The sequence below is a fragment of the Mesoplodon bidens genome (assembly GCF_964165515.1).
Source record: "Mesoplodon bidens genome assembly, chromosome: 1".
Taxonomy (NCBI): Eukaryota; Metazoa; Chordata; class Mammalia; order Artiodactyla; family Ziphiidae; genus Mesoplodon; species Mesoplodon bidens.
Window position 1 is genome coordinate 181,804,245 of NC_138176.1, and position 17,518 is coordinate 181,821,762.

Consider the following 17,518-nt stretch of genomic DNA (forward strand, 5'->3'; position numbering starts at 1 on the left):
TTATCTGGGAAAAGTTCATTGTTCTTATTCACACAGTGAAACACTAAACCAATTCATGAAACCATTCACCTGTAATATTGTGGGTGTGAGAACATTCTTAAATAAAACTTGATGAAAATTCTCTGCCATTTTCTTTGAGTATATTCACTGAATAAGAAGTCTTCATTCATACCTTAGAACAGGACTATGTGTATTTGCTCAGTTAATTTTAATATGTTTAATGATTTTTAATATGTTTAATGATTTTTATTAGTCTTGCAGTGGAATGTATTATCCACATATACGTGATGCTGTTTTGATAAGAGGATTGTTCTAATTTAACGGATGATGTGTGCTGAACTATCTATACCCTGTATCCCCTTTGTGACCAATATCATGTATTTTAGAAGTATTTAACTGGAAATACGTGTAGTTGGATAAATCATGGGTTATAGATTTTCATTATGTAAAACTAACTGAGCTGTGTAGAGATTCATCCTACAGTGTTGGCCTCATTGTGTTCTTTCTATACATATTAGATATCATACACAGAAGAGTGTGTGTGTGTGTGTGTGTTACAGTCTACTTCATTCTAAAAATGATTTGAGAATGTTAGGGTTATATGTGTAATGCAGAAAAATCCACTGTATTCTGTTAATTAAACAAGGGAGCCATTAGACTGAGATGGCTCTAATGCCCTGGCTGCCTATGTAAGCAAACCAAAATCTGGCTTGTAGATTTTGCCTCAAGGTTACAAAATCAAAACCCAAGGACAACCAATCACAAACAGCCAACTAGACTTAAAGCTATAACCGATCAATGATTTCCTTGCTTTGCTTCCACCTTTTCTCTGTAAGTCTTTCCTGTCGGTGGAAGCTTTCCTAGCTATACTTCAGGTTTGGCACTGCCCGATTAGACTCCATTTTTCCTCAGATAAACTCTTAAATTTTTAAAATGCTTCAGGTTTAACAGTTCAGTATGTTTAAAAATATGCAATTCTCAGAAAAAATAAAAAATAAAGAATCCTTTCTGTTTCCTCCATCAGCTGTTAAGAAGAAGGCTAGCTTTATCACTCCAGTTCCAGGAGGCGTGGGACCCATGACAGTGGCAATGCTTCTCAAGAACACCCTTCTGGCAGCTAAAAAAATCATTTACTAGATCACATGAAAGAATAAAGCAAATTGAAGTCATGCTACGTATCTATTTGACAAAAGGCAAAAACCTTTATATTTTACTACAAAGCTATTTCTACATTGTATTTATTTTTTCACAGATGGAATCGTTGTGGATCAGATGATTCACACAATCTTATGCATTTCCTGCTAATAATTACTGAATATTTTGAGTGGATATTGAGTTTTAGGAAAAGAAAACAAAACAACTGCAATGAAAACTTTGGTAACAATTGTTTATTTTGTGATTAATATTTGTTCATAATGTTAAAACTAATAAAGGGCTCATAATAAATGCATATATTTTTGACACAAATATCACAAATAGTGTTTTCAACAAACATTTTGTCAGACAAATAAGCTCCCTTATAAAATGTAATTTAGGTTTTGCCATAATTATGGCCAATTTTTATATATTTTATGTACTATATCATATGATGAAAAAGTTTATTTGCTAAAGGAAAGATAAAATATGAAAAATAAAATTTTGATCTTATATACTTCCCAAATGCATCCTACGAGGCATACTAATGAGAAATGATGCTCAATTCGAGGAAAGAAAAACACGCAAGGAAGGCAAAAAATGCAGTGCTACTTGGAAAGGTATTGATTATTTCACATGGTGAATTACTACTTGCCAAGTAAAAATGCAATAAGAATGTGTTAGGTTTACATGTAATTTCTTTGTTCTTCTAGAAAAATATTTGGATAATACCTTCCTTGAAGAATAATGGAAACTCCAAAACCAAACAAATGTACAAAACAAAACTAAGGTTGTATTTTCCCACAAATATCAGGAAAATACAATATAATATGATTGAGGACTTCATTAAAGAATAGGAGTTATGTTTGTTCACAAATCTAGAAATCTAATAGAAAAATATGACACAATGTGCCCAAGCTAAGCCTTAGGATATGACTAAAAATCTATTGCTTTGTTACTCACAGTTCTTCCTTCTTCTCTTATAGCATTTGGTTCTCAAAGTAGATGCCATGTTTCTAACACAATTTAAATTAGAAAAAACATGTGACTGTCCGTTGAAGGCTATTTTGAGACTACCCTGGGCATATAATTGTATTGCTTTCAGGCCCAAATCCCAGTCTGTTTATGTACCAGTAATGATTCTTACCCAATGCATGTCTTTATTAGTGTATACTCTTGATCATTTGTGTGAAAATAGACTAGATGTTTATAATTAATATTTCAACTGTATAATAAAACCAATTTGGAAAGGAATACCTGTCTCTTTTTCTTTAAGCTATCTATAAGTTTCTTTGTTCATATATTTGTTATCTGTTTCTTCAGAGCATGCTGGGGAAATGTACAAGTTCCTCAAACATGAAAGAAAAGGTTCTATAGCCCATTCCAGATCAATCTTTGTCTAATAACCCTGATAAAAGTTTAAATTCAAAGCTCCCAAGCAAACATTTCAGAAAGACCCTCTTTTTAATATTTAAGTGCCCCATGTTCCCAAAGCAAACATAATGACCCAAAATACATTTACATGGAAAAGGTGAAGTCTGTAATTTTGAGCTTCCTCCTCCCCCAACCCCAAATGCAGGAGGAGTTATTTTTTGGAAATATTTTTCCCCTTTGGTGAGGCTAAAATTCAGGAGTGAGCCTTTCCAGAGACCAATTAAAACACTATAAAGGAAAAATTATCTAACGTTTGTTAAAAATGTAAGGACAACTTTATTCAGGACTATTGCAATGGGGCCGCGACTATCACAATAGAAGAGATTGAAAACTCCAAATATAGCTGAGACAGCAATGGATTTATAGGCAATAAAGAGAGTGAGGGGATCAGTAGATGGAAAATTACTAAGAGGAACTTGATTAGATAACAAGGCTAGAGGGATTCTTGTTAAATAGCTTACAAGGATTCTTGTTACAGTTAGGCCAGATATCAAGGGTGGGAGATAGGGAACTTGATCAGATATGGCAGGGACAAGGGTGCAAGGAGCAGGGCAGGGGGGTTCTCCATAAACTAACTTAGCAGATTTCTTTGCTAAAACTGGGCTCAACAACTGGGCTAAGTGGATGCCTAGTTGAGAAAAGGACTAGGAGAAGTCTAAAGTTTGGTCAAGAAGGAAGCCTTTGTCAACACATAAAGGAAATAAAGTTGGTTCATTGTTATCATGACTTTACTTATGCATATTTGGGGTCTATAAAAGACATATGATTGTCTTGTGGAGGAGGTCTGGAGAAGTAAGTTCTCTTCTACACGTATCTGTAAAAAGGACCCTGAAGAATTAATGAGGATTGAACAATAACATGAAGATATGGAGGTGAGAATGAGTTTAGCATATATATATGAAAGCAAGGACTACAGTCAGACTGAAATGAAAAGTGTGTGTTGCAGAGTGGTGGAAATACAGCTGGATAACAGCAGAAATAGATTAGAGAAAGCCTGGATAAATCAGAATTTAGACTATATTTAGTCAGTGATGAGAGTTGTAGTTAAAGCCTAGAAGACATTATCACTGATTATCATGAGGAAGTTGTGAAGAGGAGCTTATTTTGAAGAAGAGATAATATGTTCAGTTTGACATGTTGAGTTTGAGGTGATGGCATAATATATAAATAAAAGTCCTGACATAGTATCAGTCTGGTATGAGAATAATTCATGGCTAATGATGAAAACTTAAGATGCATCAACGTGTGTTAACTGCTAAATTCCTAACCTTGATTGACCACTATACACACCCTGCATCTTTCTACACTTGTTTGATAGTAACAGCTATCTTTAATTGAGCACCTATCATGTGCTAAATGCCTTACTTTTTTGTTATTGTTGTTACTGACAATCCACATTTGATATATGAGGAAATCAACCCTTGAGGTTATTAAAAAGTCTCAGCAAAGGCCAAATGGATAGCAAAGGTAGAACTGGAATTCAAAGAAAGGTCTGTTAGGATGATGTGAGCTGGAACCCACTCTCTTTTCATTCTATCACTCTACCTCCCCTCAGTGCCTACCTGCCCTGCCACCTAGAATCCTTTCTCTTATCACTATATGTCTAAATTCTACTTGCTATTTAAGATTCACTTCAAATGAAACTCATCCATGAGAAATGCTGTGAGAGTTTGACCAAGTCCCACCCTTGAACTCTTATACACATTTATGTACACATTCATGGCAGTCATCAGTCTCTACCCAGCACTGTAGTTATGTATGTACTTTCCTTAGCCCCATCTAGTTCTTTGAGGTCAGAGTCCATGCAGGATTTTTCTACTTGTCTTACAAACATTACATGTTACAGGCATAAAATGGTTTATGAATGGATGAATGGCAACTGAATTCATGAGAATTACAGAATAAGTTTAGAGAGAGATAAGCAATGGGCTGATGACCATTTCCTGCCAATGTCCAGCAACAAATTTTGGCTGTTAATGAAAGAGCAAGAAAGAAAAAGGGGGCTTCCCTGGTGGCACAGTGGTTAAGAATCCGCCTGCCAATGCAGGGGACACGGGTTCAAGCCCTGGTCCGGGAAGATCCCACATGCCGCAGAGTAGCTAACCCTGTGCATCACAACTACCGAGCCTGCGCTCTAGAGCCCGAGAGGCACAACTACTAAGCCCACGTGCCACAACTACTGAAGCCCATGCGCCCTAGAGCCCATGCTCCGTAACAAGAGAAGCCACTGCAATGAGAAGACTGCGCACCACAAGGAAGAGTAGTCCCCGCTCGCTGCAACTAGAGAAAGCCTGTGCACAGCAACAAGGACCCAATGCAGCCAAAAATAAAATAAATAAGTTTATAAAAAAGAAAGAATAAAAAAGGAAAAGAGAGGAGAGATGAATAAAGGAAAGGAGGGGAAAGAAAGGGAAAGTAGGAGAAGGGAAGAAAAAAATAAACTTAACAGTGAGGGAAGGGAAGAGAAGACACTTCCAGAGATGCTTATGACTAGAGAGAGATGAATAAATTAAAAAGAAAAATGGTCGGAGGGAAAAATGATAGTGGGGTGCTGCAGCTCTTAGCCTTCTTTCTCACTCTAACATGTATCAAGAATGAATACAAGTATCCGTGAGGCCATGTTACAGTACCCACCTCTCCCATTCTTCAGGATTGCGGAAGGACTCCCTGATAAGAGGATTGAAGATGTGAAGATAGGAGATTTTTCTATAGAGAGTGTAAGTGGGATCCATCATGATGAGTCCCAGAGGAAAAGAAACATATGGGATGACTTGGAGCTATTTTCTTAAGCTCAAGTGGTAGGTGAGTTTCTATATTATATGGCTTAATTCACCAGAGTGGAGAAACATCTAGAGAGACAGTGGTCCAGTTCTCTCAGCCCAAACATGTGTAAAAGCCATAATTCATTTGTTTAGATACTTATGGTAAGGTAATTTACTTAAATCTTGACCTTAGGAGATAATTTGAATTTCTCTAAGGTCAGTATACTGACTCCTACCAGAGGACACAGCTGGGGAACTGGAGAGGGTGTATGATCTGGAATCTGAACATGGGCTCAAGTCCCGACTCTAGGGTGTGTCCTTTGGCAAGTCACTTAATTCTTTTGAGTCCTCATTCTTTACTTGTCATATGGGAATAAAAATAAGGCCTGTTGTTTATTTCTTTATTCACTCAAGACAGATTGATTGAGTATACTCTACACTATATATTAGGCACTGGATTTGTTGGGGCCGGGATTACTGAAGACAGAATTGAGATATGTGTGAAAACCTGCAAAATGCAAAGCACTGTCAAGTGCCAGTTAACAGTTACTATAAAGATGGTTGTGGTACTATGTCCCAGTTTTAGAAATAAACATATTTAACCTTAGACCTAGCATCTTCCTCCTGAAACTGCAATTGGTTGTGGTTTATTTAATCCTTTGTAAATGATTTTTCCTTAAATTCTTACCAGTGATACAGAGATGATTATTTGACTTATAATTCAAATATGATTTGCTTGGGAAAAACAGTATCCAGAACTTGTCTTAATAATACATAGTTTTTTAAAACTCCACGAAAGTAGGAATATGAACTGTAGGCACATTTAAAGCAAGCCAGGTATAGTCTTTTAACTTTAAAAGGATGACTCTGTGGCAAGTGATTGCACAAGGTATAATGAGTTCAACAAGCTCATTCTTGTGTGATTTCTAAAGCCAAACTCATATTTGAATAGTGAAAGGTATCCTTTCCGGTAAACTGAATTTGCTGGGTGGACATGATGCAAATGACAACCTATCTTGACTTAAACAGGTTTTTAAGGTACAGAAAATATAAGCAATTGAAATTCCTGGTAGAAAGTTGCAATACTTCAGCAAAACATATTTATAAATTATTTATAATAATTTGGGGCAAGTGAAAAATTAATGGAAGTTCCTATAGTCACAAAAAGTAATAGCAATAATTACATATTTTGGCCTTAAAAGTGGTACTTTAATAATCGTAAGTAGATTAATAGTAAGAAAAATGTGAATGTTGTATTAAACTAAAAGCTTTCTATTCATTAGATGTACCAAACATAAATATTTTAAATATTTTAATTTTATCTTAATGGAGATGACATTATTATTATTATTATCATTATCATCATCATTATTTTAGTGCTTTACTGGTTCTCTCTAGAGCCTAATCATTGGGGCACATAGTTAAGAACTGTAGTTCCTAGAACTCGGTAGCCTATTCCATTTACTCAGAAAAGTAATAAATGGCAGAATGACATAAATGTAAATCTTATGCTCTTAAAAACAATTATTTTTTTCAGAAATTGAAATAGTAAAACTAAGTAGCAAAAACCAAAATGGAATATTAAACCTTTATTTTTACACACATTTAATTGTTCTCTCCTGCCCATAAATTACAAAATGTCTTGATTTGCAGTGGAACCCAATCTGTACTGAAAAGTAGTGTAACTGACTGCAGCTTCAGGGATATTTCTTTTACGAACAGTTTAAGATGTTTCCTACTTTGGAAATATCAAAACTCCCCATTTTGGAATCATTTATAGGTCACTATCAACTTTGGAGCTGGGATAATTCTGTTCACACCAACGGGGCTTTTCCTGAATTCAGATTCTTTTTTGTTGTTTTCAGTATGTTTACAGACACGATTATGCCCACAGGTAACAGGAAACCAGTGTTTCAAAAGAAAATTTGATCACACTGCTAGATAACACAGGTATCCTAAACAAGTACACGAACGCCTCAAGGCTTCAAGCTGCTGCCAGAAAGACATACTTTTTTGATTGGTAAGAACTGACAGATGACGCTTCATGAAATATAAATGCAAGAAAGCCTCCGAGAGCTCAATAAAAACCTTCCACCCGTCATTCTAGGAGGATAAGAGCAAGATACTGTTAACAAGCGCAGGAAATGGCTTTCGGAGTTTCAATATCAGTCTATATCTTATTCAATGGTAGGTCATTTCTTTTTGCTGTGTTAATTTTGGGACATTGTAAAATATGAATAGGATTTGTTTTATCTGAATTAGTGAGGAGTTGGCTTTTAGCGGTTGTTCTTCATGACAAAGATCCAAGCAAGGAATTTGTGAATTAATTTAGTTTCTTATGTAATGTATGTTCCTCTTTTAACATATTTTGACACCTCTTTTTCTGAGATCTTTATATTGTTTGTTCTATACAATTGAAGAGTAGTTGATACATATGATATGATAATGTCCTTGTGATTGAATGAGTTTATAAAATGTATTTATTTCCTCTTAATAATTAATGTGTTTCTACTTTCTCTAACTATAATGTAGTGAGTGGAATTGATATGCATGAGAAACTATCAGGAAACTGCCCTTGTCAGGTTATGGATTTCAAATGTAAATGAATTAAAAATAGAACAGATGTGGGACTAGATAGAATAACTTTTGATCTGTTGCTGGTACATAGAAGGAGGCTCACCTGCTAAAGATGCCTTCCCTTCCCGCCCCTTTCACACAGCTGTGACAGCATTGACTGAAGAGGCAGCCAGGACTGTAACACCCCCAATCACAACCCAGCAAAGTAACTGGACCGTTAACAAAACAGAAGGTATTTTCTTCACACTTTTGTATTTCAAGTGACTTTTTTTTTAATGTTTGAGAGAAATTTGGATTGTGATAAAAGCAACACTGGGAATTTTTAAATATGTATTTTATTATTAGACAATCTTTTATCAGGATGCTGTTAAATGGAAGTGACAGGTAAATGTGTCAGCAAAGAATTGTCTTTTTAAAAGGAGGAAGTGAAGCAAATGAGAAAAAGTTGTTTTCAGTTACTGTCCTGGATGTGAAACATGCCACACTTTCTGCTTGATTCCTGCTGGATTCCCAATAACCCATGTGCTTCCAGAGGCAGTTTGTCCCTATTTTGGCATTCTTGATGAGTGACTTTATATTTTGATCTGTGATTGTGAGCTTTGCAGCCAAATAAATTATGGCTACCAGATGAAGCCTTAATCCACTTTCCCTCATCTTTGGAAAGATCTTTTTTCTTGTCTTTGGGGGCTTTTTTTGTTTTGCTTTAGTATATGCTATATCTCCCAACCACTTGTATCCAATTTTTGTTGTTGATAGTGATGATACATTTTATTATTGTTATTAAAATAGCTTCTGGCCACTGTTGAGCATCAGCATTTTTCCAAACTCTTTGAACTCTTAGAGGTGAACTTGGGAAATTTGTTACCTGCCAAGACCTGTGTATCAGGTGGTTGTGATTCTCACACAAATCACATACCACCCCCTGATGTGAAGATGGGCTTTGTGACTTAGGACCAAAGAAACACCATATCTTGCTCTCAGAGCCAGGCAAGTAAAAGAATATCAAGTTAAATATTTTGTTTCTGAATATGGAAGATAGTAATATTTAAGTATTCTTCATTTCACCAATAATTTTAAATTTAAAAAATTTGCTTAAAATATTTTGCTCATTTGAGTTTTTGAATATATATCAATTTGCAAAATAAAATTAGTGTGGCTTTTAGAATAACTTTTAGCCAAATTCTTCATGTCTTTTGAGCCTTTAAACAAAGAGAAAACATCTTTGTTGAGAGATAATACTGTAGAGAATTGAAGAAGCACAGTTTCCTCTAAGTGACATAACAGTGTGTCCATCACCACCTTTTTTCTTCCCTAGTAGTGAACTGCAAGTCAAATCCTCCAAGTTACAGGTAATAATTATGGACAAAAGGGATTGAGTATATCACTTCAGTAGTTTTTCTTTGCTTTCTTGATGGGTGAATTTTAGTTCCCTACTTTTCATTGAATTTAAAAATCTGAATCCAGTATCTCAGGAAAGTTTCATGAAGTTATAACTAATATTCTTCTCCTTAGAGGAAAGATGAGTCTCTAGTATATTCTTTCTTTGGAAATGTCTTCTTTCAATTCTCACATTTTCTAGTAAGTCCTGGTTCAGGCTTGGTTAATTGAACTTATTTAATCTTGAAGTAGGAAGAACCTACCACAGTTTATAATGAGAAATTCCCACTGCCTTAGAATTAATGACCAAGATGAGAAATTAGATTTACTATACCACATTTAAAATGAATATGAATTTTAAGGTAATGTTGTGTGTTCTCAACCAAAATGAAGTTATATAACAGTATCTTGTTGGTGACTTAGTACCTAAAGATTTAGTAATTTCAATATAAATAAGTATGCCTTTTTAGATCTTTTTCTCCTGAAAACAAATAAGTATGATTCTCTTAATCTACTTAGCAAGGTGAATATAATATAACATGATAACTAAGGTTGAGGAGATATGTTTATTCATAACAGTGACAAAAATAAAATGCCACTAATTCTTCTTGAGAAGAATTTAAGAATCAGTAATTAAAGTATACTAAAAAGGACTCATTTATGCTGTTTTGTCATTCCCACTGCATAAACCTCAAAGATAGTATAGGTATATGTCTTTAGTACATCAATGAATGAAGGATAAGCATCCTGAAATCTAAGTACTTTGCCACAGTACAGCTTCCTAAAGGGAAGTTTCCCATAAAGAGGCTTCTGGACACTTGACCACAAAGGTTTCGCCAAGTGTGGTCATTTGCATAGTGTTAAAAGCTAGAAATCAAAACACAGGTTTTCTAATTCCAATTCCATGGCTTTTCCCACAATCTCATAATGCCTCTTAGCTGAGTAAATTTTCTAATTAACATCTGAAGTTACTGTCTTAGCTATGTTAAGCCTGAGCCATAAGTTGTTTCTGGCTTCATGTATAGGTCATAACAATACCTCTTCAGAAATCAGTTAGGGAAAACAATCCCTTTTCCATTAGCTACTTAAGGTAGTCTACATTAGAAGAAGGGAGGATTCTCATCTCACTCTTCTCTGGAGAATGAACAGAAATCAAGTTCATTATCTCCCAACCATAAATCCAAATCTTCCTAAGTGCTTACTTCTCAGATGTAAAGGGGAGAATGAAAAAAATTGTATTATTTCTTTTGTTTCCAGGCATATATTTGGGAAGTCTTGCCCAGGATAGCATGCTAAGACTAGAATCAATGCTGCCACCTTTTGGCAAACTTGTATCTATATCTTATTACATAGTTTCCAAAGAATGGAATGATCATCAATCTACCTCCAGCCCCTAATTCATTAATATGTCTTAGACGATATTAACCCAACCTTTGTAAATATAACCTGTCAAAGGAATTAATCAATAGTTCAAATGACAGAGCACTCAAAGAATATTCCTAAAATTAAAGGTCTTTTTGTATATGTATTACAAATCTACTGTGGAAGTGTGAACCACCTCATCTGTTAATACTGTATCCCCTTTTTCTATCTGGCTACACAGAAGGACCCATAGCGTTGAGGTTCTCACATACTTGCTTGGAAGACCACCATAGTTACTGCATCAATGGTGTTTGTGCATTCCACCATGAGCTGGAGAAAGCCATCTGCAGGTAATTGCAAAGAACTTCCCAAGCCCTAGAGATGGGAGAAGGAGAAGGTATGCCTCCTTTCACATGGTGTTTAACATAGTACATTTCCACATGCCTCCATCTTATCTAGTAAAAAAAGGTACATGATCTGAATGTGATTCACCAATTCTCTTTGTATTTGAATATCTAAGGGGTCTTTTTCTAACCTACCTAGTTCTCATTACTCAAAAATATGGTTCCTAGATTAGCAGCATCTGTATAACCTGGGAGCTTGTTGAAAGTGTAGAAGCTCACACCGTACCTCAAAACTACTGAATCCAAATCAACTTTTAACAACACGCAAAGAAGTTTCCAAGTTTTTATGGATAGATTAAAGGATAAAATGAAACAGACTATGGCAAAAACACTTCAGGAATATAAAGTTCTAGATCAACTGAGATACCATTTTTATGATCATTGATTTGCTCAGCATCCTCCTATGAAAGAGTAGGTTAACAATTTTCTAGATCAACTCATGCAAGGGTCCTACCTTTCCCTCCTACCAATGAGGGAAGTTGCATTAATATGGGGTCTTAATCAAATGATTATTGTAAAATACATGGCTTCTTCAATACATTTAATAGATAGATACATTTAATAGGCTTTCATTTGGTATTGGCCTCTTTAATTTAAATCACTTTTTGTTAAATTTTTTTCATTCTTCGAAATTTGTCATTTGTGTTTCTATCATGAGTTTTAAAATTATACATTATTTTCTTTTTTTAAAGGTGTTTTACTGGTTATACTGGAGAAAGGTGTGAGCACTTGACCTTAACTTCATATGCTGTGGATTCTTATGAAAAATACATTGCAATTGGGATTGGTGTTGGATTATTATTAAGTAGTTTTCTTGTTATTTTTTACTGCTACATAAGAAAGAGGTATGATAAAAAACAAATTATGAAGTCACTAGATACTCACTCATTTGAGAAATATTCACTGAGCCCCTACAATGTACCAGGCACTGACATATATAATATTTTAGTGAAAATATGGCTGTAAATCTGGCAAGTTTCTGCATATTTGTTTTGATGCCTTTTCTCATAAACCCAGACAAGAGGTAAAAATTTACCCACAGTTGCAATAGGATAGTTCCAATTTACTGTTTCCCTTCATCCCCAACTCTGTCTACCTACATCAAAGTTATAAATGTGTAGGACAGTTGGCCCACAAGGGTAAAAATTAATGTGTTTTGTGCACAATTATATGAAGTGTCGAATACCATGTCTGGCACATCATAGAAACTCAGTAAACATTTGTTGAATGGACAAATCAAAACATGAGTATTAAATGAATGAAAATGTGTGATAAATGTGGGCCATTTTCTTCCCAGACATAGTTGAGGGTATATTCAGGAGATACTATCTACTGCTAAAAGCTAAACAAGATAAATTTGATCCATTAAGTAAAAATTACTCATGCATTAATTATTAATCATTATTTCTGGCTTTTCCACACTGGTAATTTTTCCTTTAATCCATGTATAGGGAAAAGTCAAGAAATAATGTGATATACGTTAAAGAAAAGGTATAAATACATTTCCCTTGCTGTACTCTATTAACCAAGTTGTCATTTTTAAAATGACCAAAAATTACTGTACAACATTAAAAAAAAAGTTTGCTTAATAATTGCATCTTAGAGGGCTTCCCTGGTGGCGCAGTGGTTGGGGGTCCGCCTGCCGATGCAGGGGACACGTGTTCGTACCCCGGTCCGGGAAAATCCCACATGGCGCGGAGTGGCTGGGACCGTGAGCCATGGTCGCTGAGCCTGCGCTTCTGGAGCCTGTGCTCCGCAATGGGAGAGGCCACAACAGTGAGAGGCCCGCATACAGCAAAAAAAAAAAAAAAAAAAAAATTGCATCTTAGAGAGAATAAAATCTGTTATATCAATTGTGGATCAACTGATATAAAATCTGTTATATCAGTTGCCTAAGAGACCAAGAAAGAAAATAAAAAAGGAAGTAAGACCTTTTAATATCAACAAGACAGCTGTCTGGGATCAGGTTCCCTAGAAGCTGAACCTAAGATAGAGATTCCTGACTGAGTGATGACTGGTCAAGGGAATGCTCAAAGGTGAAATCTGTAATGAAGTAGGGAAGCTAGAACAGAGGAAGAAGGTAAGCAAAGATGTAGTTTAGCTGAAGTCTATCCTCAGCCTGATTCCAAAGGGAGACCTAGAACATGACTGGCATTGCTGACCCATCCCAAGAAGGTGAGGGATCTTGGTTGTAGTACCCAGCATCATCAGGCATGGGTGTCAGAGTGCTCCTGGCAGGGTAAGGGGGAGGGGCTTGGAATCTCCTAGGAATCTTCAGGCAAAGTCCTCTCTTGGCTGAGGACAATCTTCTAGAAAAGGATGGTGCTGTGAGCCTTATTAACACCCACAACTGCTGGGGGATGGGTATACCAGTGGGTAAAGAGGATATGGGTGGGATACCAAGAGCAATTGCTACACCAGAGCATTTAAATAATCCTCAATAAGCTATACAAACAGCAGTCAAATTCATATGAAAACCAATACTCTGTTTTAGGTGTCTAAAACTGAAATCACCTTACAACGTCTGTTCCGGAGGAAGACCACTATGAGGCCTTTGTAAGAAATTTTCAAGAGTCGTTGGTGAAAATCAGCGGGCCCAAAACTGAAAATTTCAAGTGAAACAACAAAACTTCCTAAGCTGACTAGAAAGTTGGGATCATGATGAAACAAGAGAATAAATTTCAACATTGGTCCTTAGACTTTGCCATTTTTAAAGTGCCATGGGAGCCAAGGGAACAAAGTACAGTGTCAGAGGTCAAGTTCACAGTTCTACTCTGGGTTTGTTGCTGTTGTGTGATTATTGTTCTCACTGCAGAGAGACTAAGTTTTATGCTTCCGACTATGTCAGATGTGAATTTTCATGGGAATAATTATCAACCTTGCAGCCAGCCAAAGCAATGCCAAACTTGGATTCTTCACTATGCTTGCTAGCAGGATTCTGGACCACTGCTCTACAGAACAAATCCCAAACATGATGCTTTCATGGTGTCTAACAGAATGTGATGTCAGCTATTCAGATGAGATTAGTATTATGGCACCTCCAGTGAACCAAACTTATGATTGAAGTCTAAGCTAGAGAAAAGAAATGGAATGTCCAAGGCAAACATAATGATACCCAACTTCTGACAACACTGTGAAATATGGAATAAGCTAAAGAGTTTCTGATGACTGAAAGCTATCTGGATATTGAGCCCTGAGGAGGCAAAACGTTTTTGTTTCTGCATGGATTATAAAATTTTGTGTTGGACTCACTGGTCCCCGAATGCTTATGTTCATCACTTTCTCCTATTGTTAGTGGAATGACCTGGCAATTATCTATTTGGACTGAAATTCTAAAATTCTACTAACAAATAAAATTCTACAATTGGCTCTGAAATAGAAACTGAAGAACTTGACATAAGAAATTTTCACCAGCCAAGAGCAGGTGGAAATTTTCTTTACCATTTCTGGGTACCGGACAGAAGATTTGCACAGAGGGAGAGAAAACGGAATATTGGTAGAAATAACGATTTGAGAATTAGGGTCCTTCCTCTCTAATCATATTTCTTCCACCGAATTCGAATAGTCTTGTTCAGGTCCCTTAATTTCTTTGGGCTTTGATCAGTTTCTACAAGGTCCTTCTAGCTCTAAAATTTGTTTGTGACAGAAGAGAGAAAACTTTCCACCTCTCAACTCCATCTCTGTCCCTGACCTCACCTCTCACCCCACTGGATATCATCTTAGATGTATATTTTATTATTTGGTTTGTAAGTAATAATTTAAGAATTTGTTTTTAAAGGAAGTAAAACATGAAATTAAAAATAATATCTACCATTTTTCTTTTAGATTCAATCTAAGACTATGGACTTTTTTTCTATTGTGGTGTAGATAAGCAAAATAATTTTGATCATGAGATGGGTTAAAAAAAGATCAAACATGAATATTCTTACAATGGTAGCCTAGTAGCAAGCCTTTCTCTTATATCAAGTTGTGACTTTTCATTCATTTCTAAACAAAACTACATTCTGCTTTCCTTTGAATAGAAGGCATTTCACTTGCTTTGTTTTTCCTTCAGAAGGAATTTAATGCAGATGAATTGCATGTCAGCACTTTCTGCATGACCTCACAAAGTATGCAGAGGTTACATCATACCAAGGAGTGGGGAGATGAAGTTTCCTCCCAGTGACTCCAGTGACCGCACCTAGAAAGCTCGGCTTTTCCTGAGCATTTCAAAAAGGTGTTAAAAAGCTGGGTAGAGTCCAGGAAGAAACACTAAAGCTTAATTAAGGACTGCCTCCCGATGAAAGGAAGAGGAAGTAAGGGTAGAATCTGGGGAGGTGATAACCTAAAAAGTTATAAATATTTGCTGTCTATAAATATTTCTAAAATGCAAACATAATTGAATTGATATTAATCAACAAATTAAAATTCCCAGAATGCCAAACCAAAAAGTGAACCAAAACATAAAACCAATAGAAATTCAATTTTTTTCACCTGTGGAAGAGTATACGTTAACATTAGATAATCCACCCAGTGAGACTACATATATGGAAATTTATTTATCTATTTATTTTTATAAATTTATTTATTTATTTATTTATTTTTGCTGCCCACGGGCTTTCTCCAGTTGCGGCGAGCAGGGGCTACTCTTCACTGCGGTGCACGGGCTTCTCATTGCAGTGGCTTCTCTTGTTGCGGAGCACAGGCTCTAGGCATGCAGGCTTCAGTAGTTGTGGCACGTGGGCTCAGTAGTTGTGGCTCAGGGGCTTTGTTGCTCCATGGCATGTGGGATCTTCCTGGGCCAGGGCTCGAACCGGTGTCCCCTGCATTGGCAGGTAGATTCTTAACCACTGCGCCACCAGGGAAGTCTCTATGTATATGGAAATTTAGAGTGTAGCTCATGAGAAACCATCTGTTTATGGTTCATCATACAAAAGAATCTTGTGATAAACTCCTAGAGTTCATTTACCGGGAAGGAATCCCTGGCATTCCTATGGCAATATTTACATATGTAGGCAAGCCTTAAGTAGGAAAATGCATAAGTATAAGATGTTCTGCAAATTTTTCACTTTCTACTTTTTCCTATATGCAATAAGACCCTGAAAAAAGCCTATCAGTGAAGCCCTGGCAACAGAACTACATTTTCAGCTATTAGGTGAGGTGGGTCATTTAGAAAAGAAATGAGAACATGTTTCTGGCATCTTTGACTAAATCAAACGGGCCAAGGGGTTCATCAATTTCTTTTATTTCCCATTTTGTCTCCTTCCTGTGTCTGCCCTTCAGTTCTTGAGAACACATTCTTAGGTCATCAATATTCATGAGTGAGTCACTAGTTAGCCTTTTGGAGCATAATGGCTGTGGGAGCAAACACTATAACTTCAGTCATGCTTGAGTGAGTAAATTTACAAAAGGAATTATAACTGCTTGTTATTGTATCTTCTTTCTCCAAATTACTTTTTTGTATAATTATGTTTTTATAATGTTGGAAAGTAGATGAAATCATAACACATTCCATCTTTTAGTATTTCCTGTCACAATACAACCCTTAATTTTGAAACATCTATTTTGATGACATCAAGAAGATTTCTATTCATTATATGTAATTGAAAAAAATGTCTGAAGGAAATAACAAAGCAAACATGAGTAATTTAACCTTTTGATATTGAACATAGGATGATTCGCCACAGAGGACATGAGTAAACAATTTAACTTCTCTGTCTTACAAACTGTAACACATTCTGTGGTATGATATAAATATTGATATCCTACAACTCATACTCATGGGAAGGGTTACCAGAATCTGTTGCAAAATACCACTCTTTCTGGCTTACATCATGACTTCATGACAGCAGGATATTAGCAGTTGCCAAGATGAGCTGGAAGTGTTGAAATTTAATTTGTGAGCCTGGCACTGCTAATCTGCATGAGTCCACATTTCTGTCCAACCTTTGGCACAGCTCTAGTCAGTAGCATATTCAGAAGCATATCTTCCAAATTCAGCTCCAAATTTCTGTGAGATGTTCAATGAATGCACAACTCAGAGTACAAGGGCCTAAGTAGTTAATATCCTAAGAATTCAAAGGCTAGACTCCTTGAGAATACCCACATGGATAAATGTGTCCCATCTGGACATTTCACTCCTCTGCCAAAACTAAACATTAGGGCTGTTATAGATTGTGGACAACACCCACAGCTTCCAGAGAAGCATCTCCTAAAGATTAGGAATGTGATGATACGGTAACAAGAAGAATTGAATTGTTTAATCGGGTCTTATCTCTATACTTCATGGCCTTTTTTGGTAATTTTTATGTCTCAGATAATATTGGAGCATAAGTCACTTAGATTGAAATTACATTAAGACCATAGCCAAGCAGGTATCAAACTAGCAGTGTTAAGAGAATGTTAATTAGGCTTCCCATCTTTCCAGAAAAAAATGGTATATATAGATTTTTTTTAATTGTACAAAAATATTGATTCAATATTAAGTCC

General features: G+C 36.0%; 2 protein-coding genes across 6 annotated transcripts in view; both read left to right on the forward strand.

Moving 5' to 3' along the window:
* Positions 1-2,276, forward strand: part of MTHFD2L (methylenetetrahydrofolate dehydrogenase (NADP+ dependent) 2 like) — a 136,709-nt gene extending 134,433 nt beyond the window's left edge. The window contains exon 8 of the mRNA XM_081232634.1: positions 1,025-2,276. Within this exon, the coding sequence (XP_081088760.1) occupies positions 1,025-1,137 (113 nt within the window). The 3' untranslated portion in view covers positions 1,138-2,276. The remainder of the gene's footprint in view (positions 1-1,024) is intronic.
* A 5,198-nt stretch (positions 2,277-7,474) lies between these two features.
* On the forward strand, positions 7,475-13,599 carry EPGN (epithelial mitogen; the record flags this gene model as incomplete). Of its 5 annotated transcripts, none has more annotated exons than XM_081242860.1 (5): positions 7,475-7,517; positions 8,050-8,139; positions 10,888-10,996; positions 11,743-11,895; positions 13,545-13,599. In XM_081242860.1, 5 exons carry the CDS (start codon positions 7,475-7,477, stop codon positions 13,597-13,599), a joined length of 450 nt encoding a protein of 149 aa, XP_081098986.1. The 5 variants fall into 5 exon arrangements, with proteins under 5 accessions (XP_081098986.1, XP_081098987.1, XP_081098989.1 ...); XM_081242861.1 differs by having other exon boundaries at positions 11,743-11,769; XM_081242863.1 differs by having other exon boundaries at positions 8,050-8,112; positions 11,743-11,769.
* Between the last annotated feature and the right edge of the window lie 3,919 nt (positions 13,600-17,518).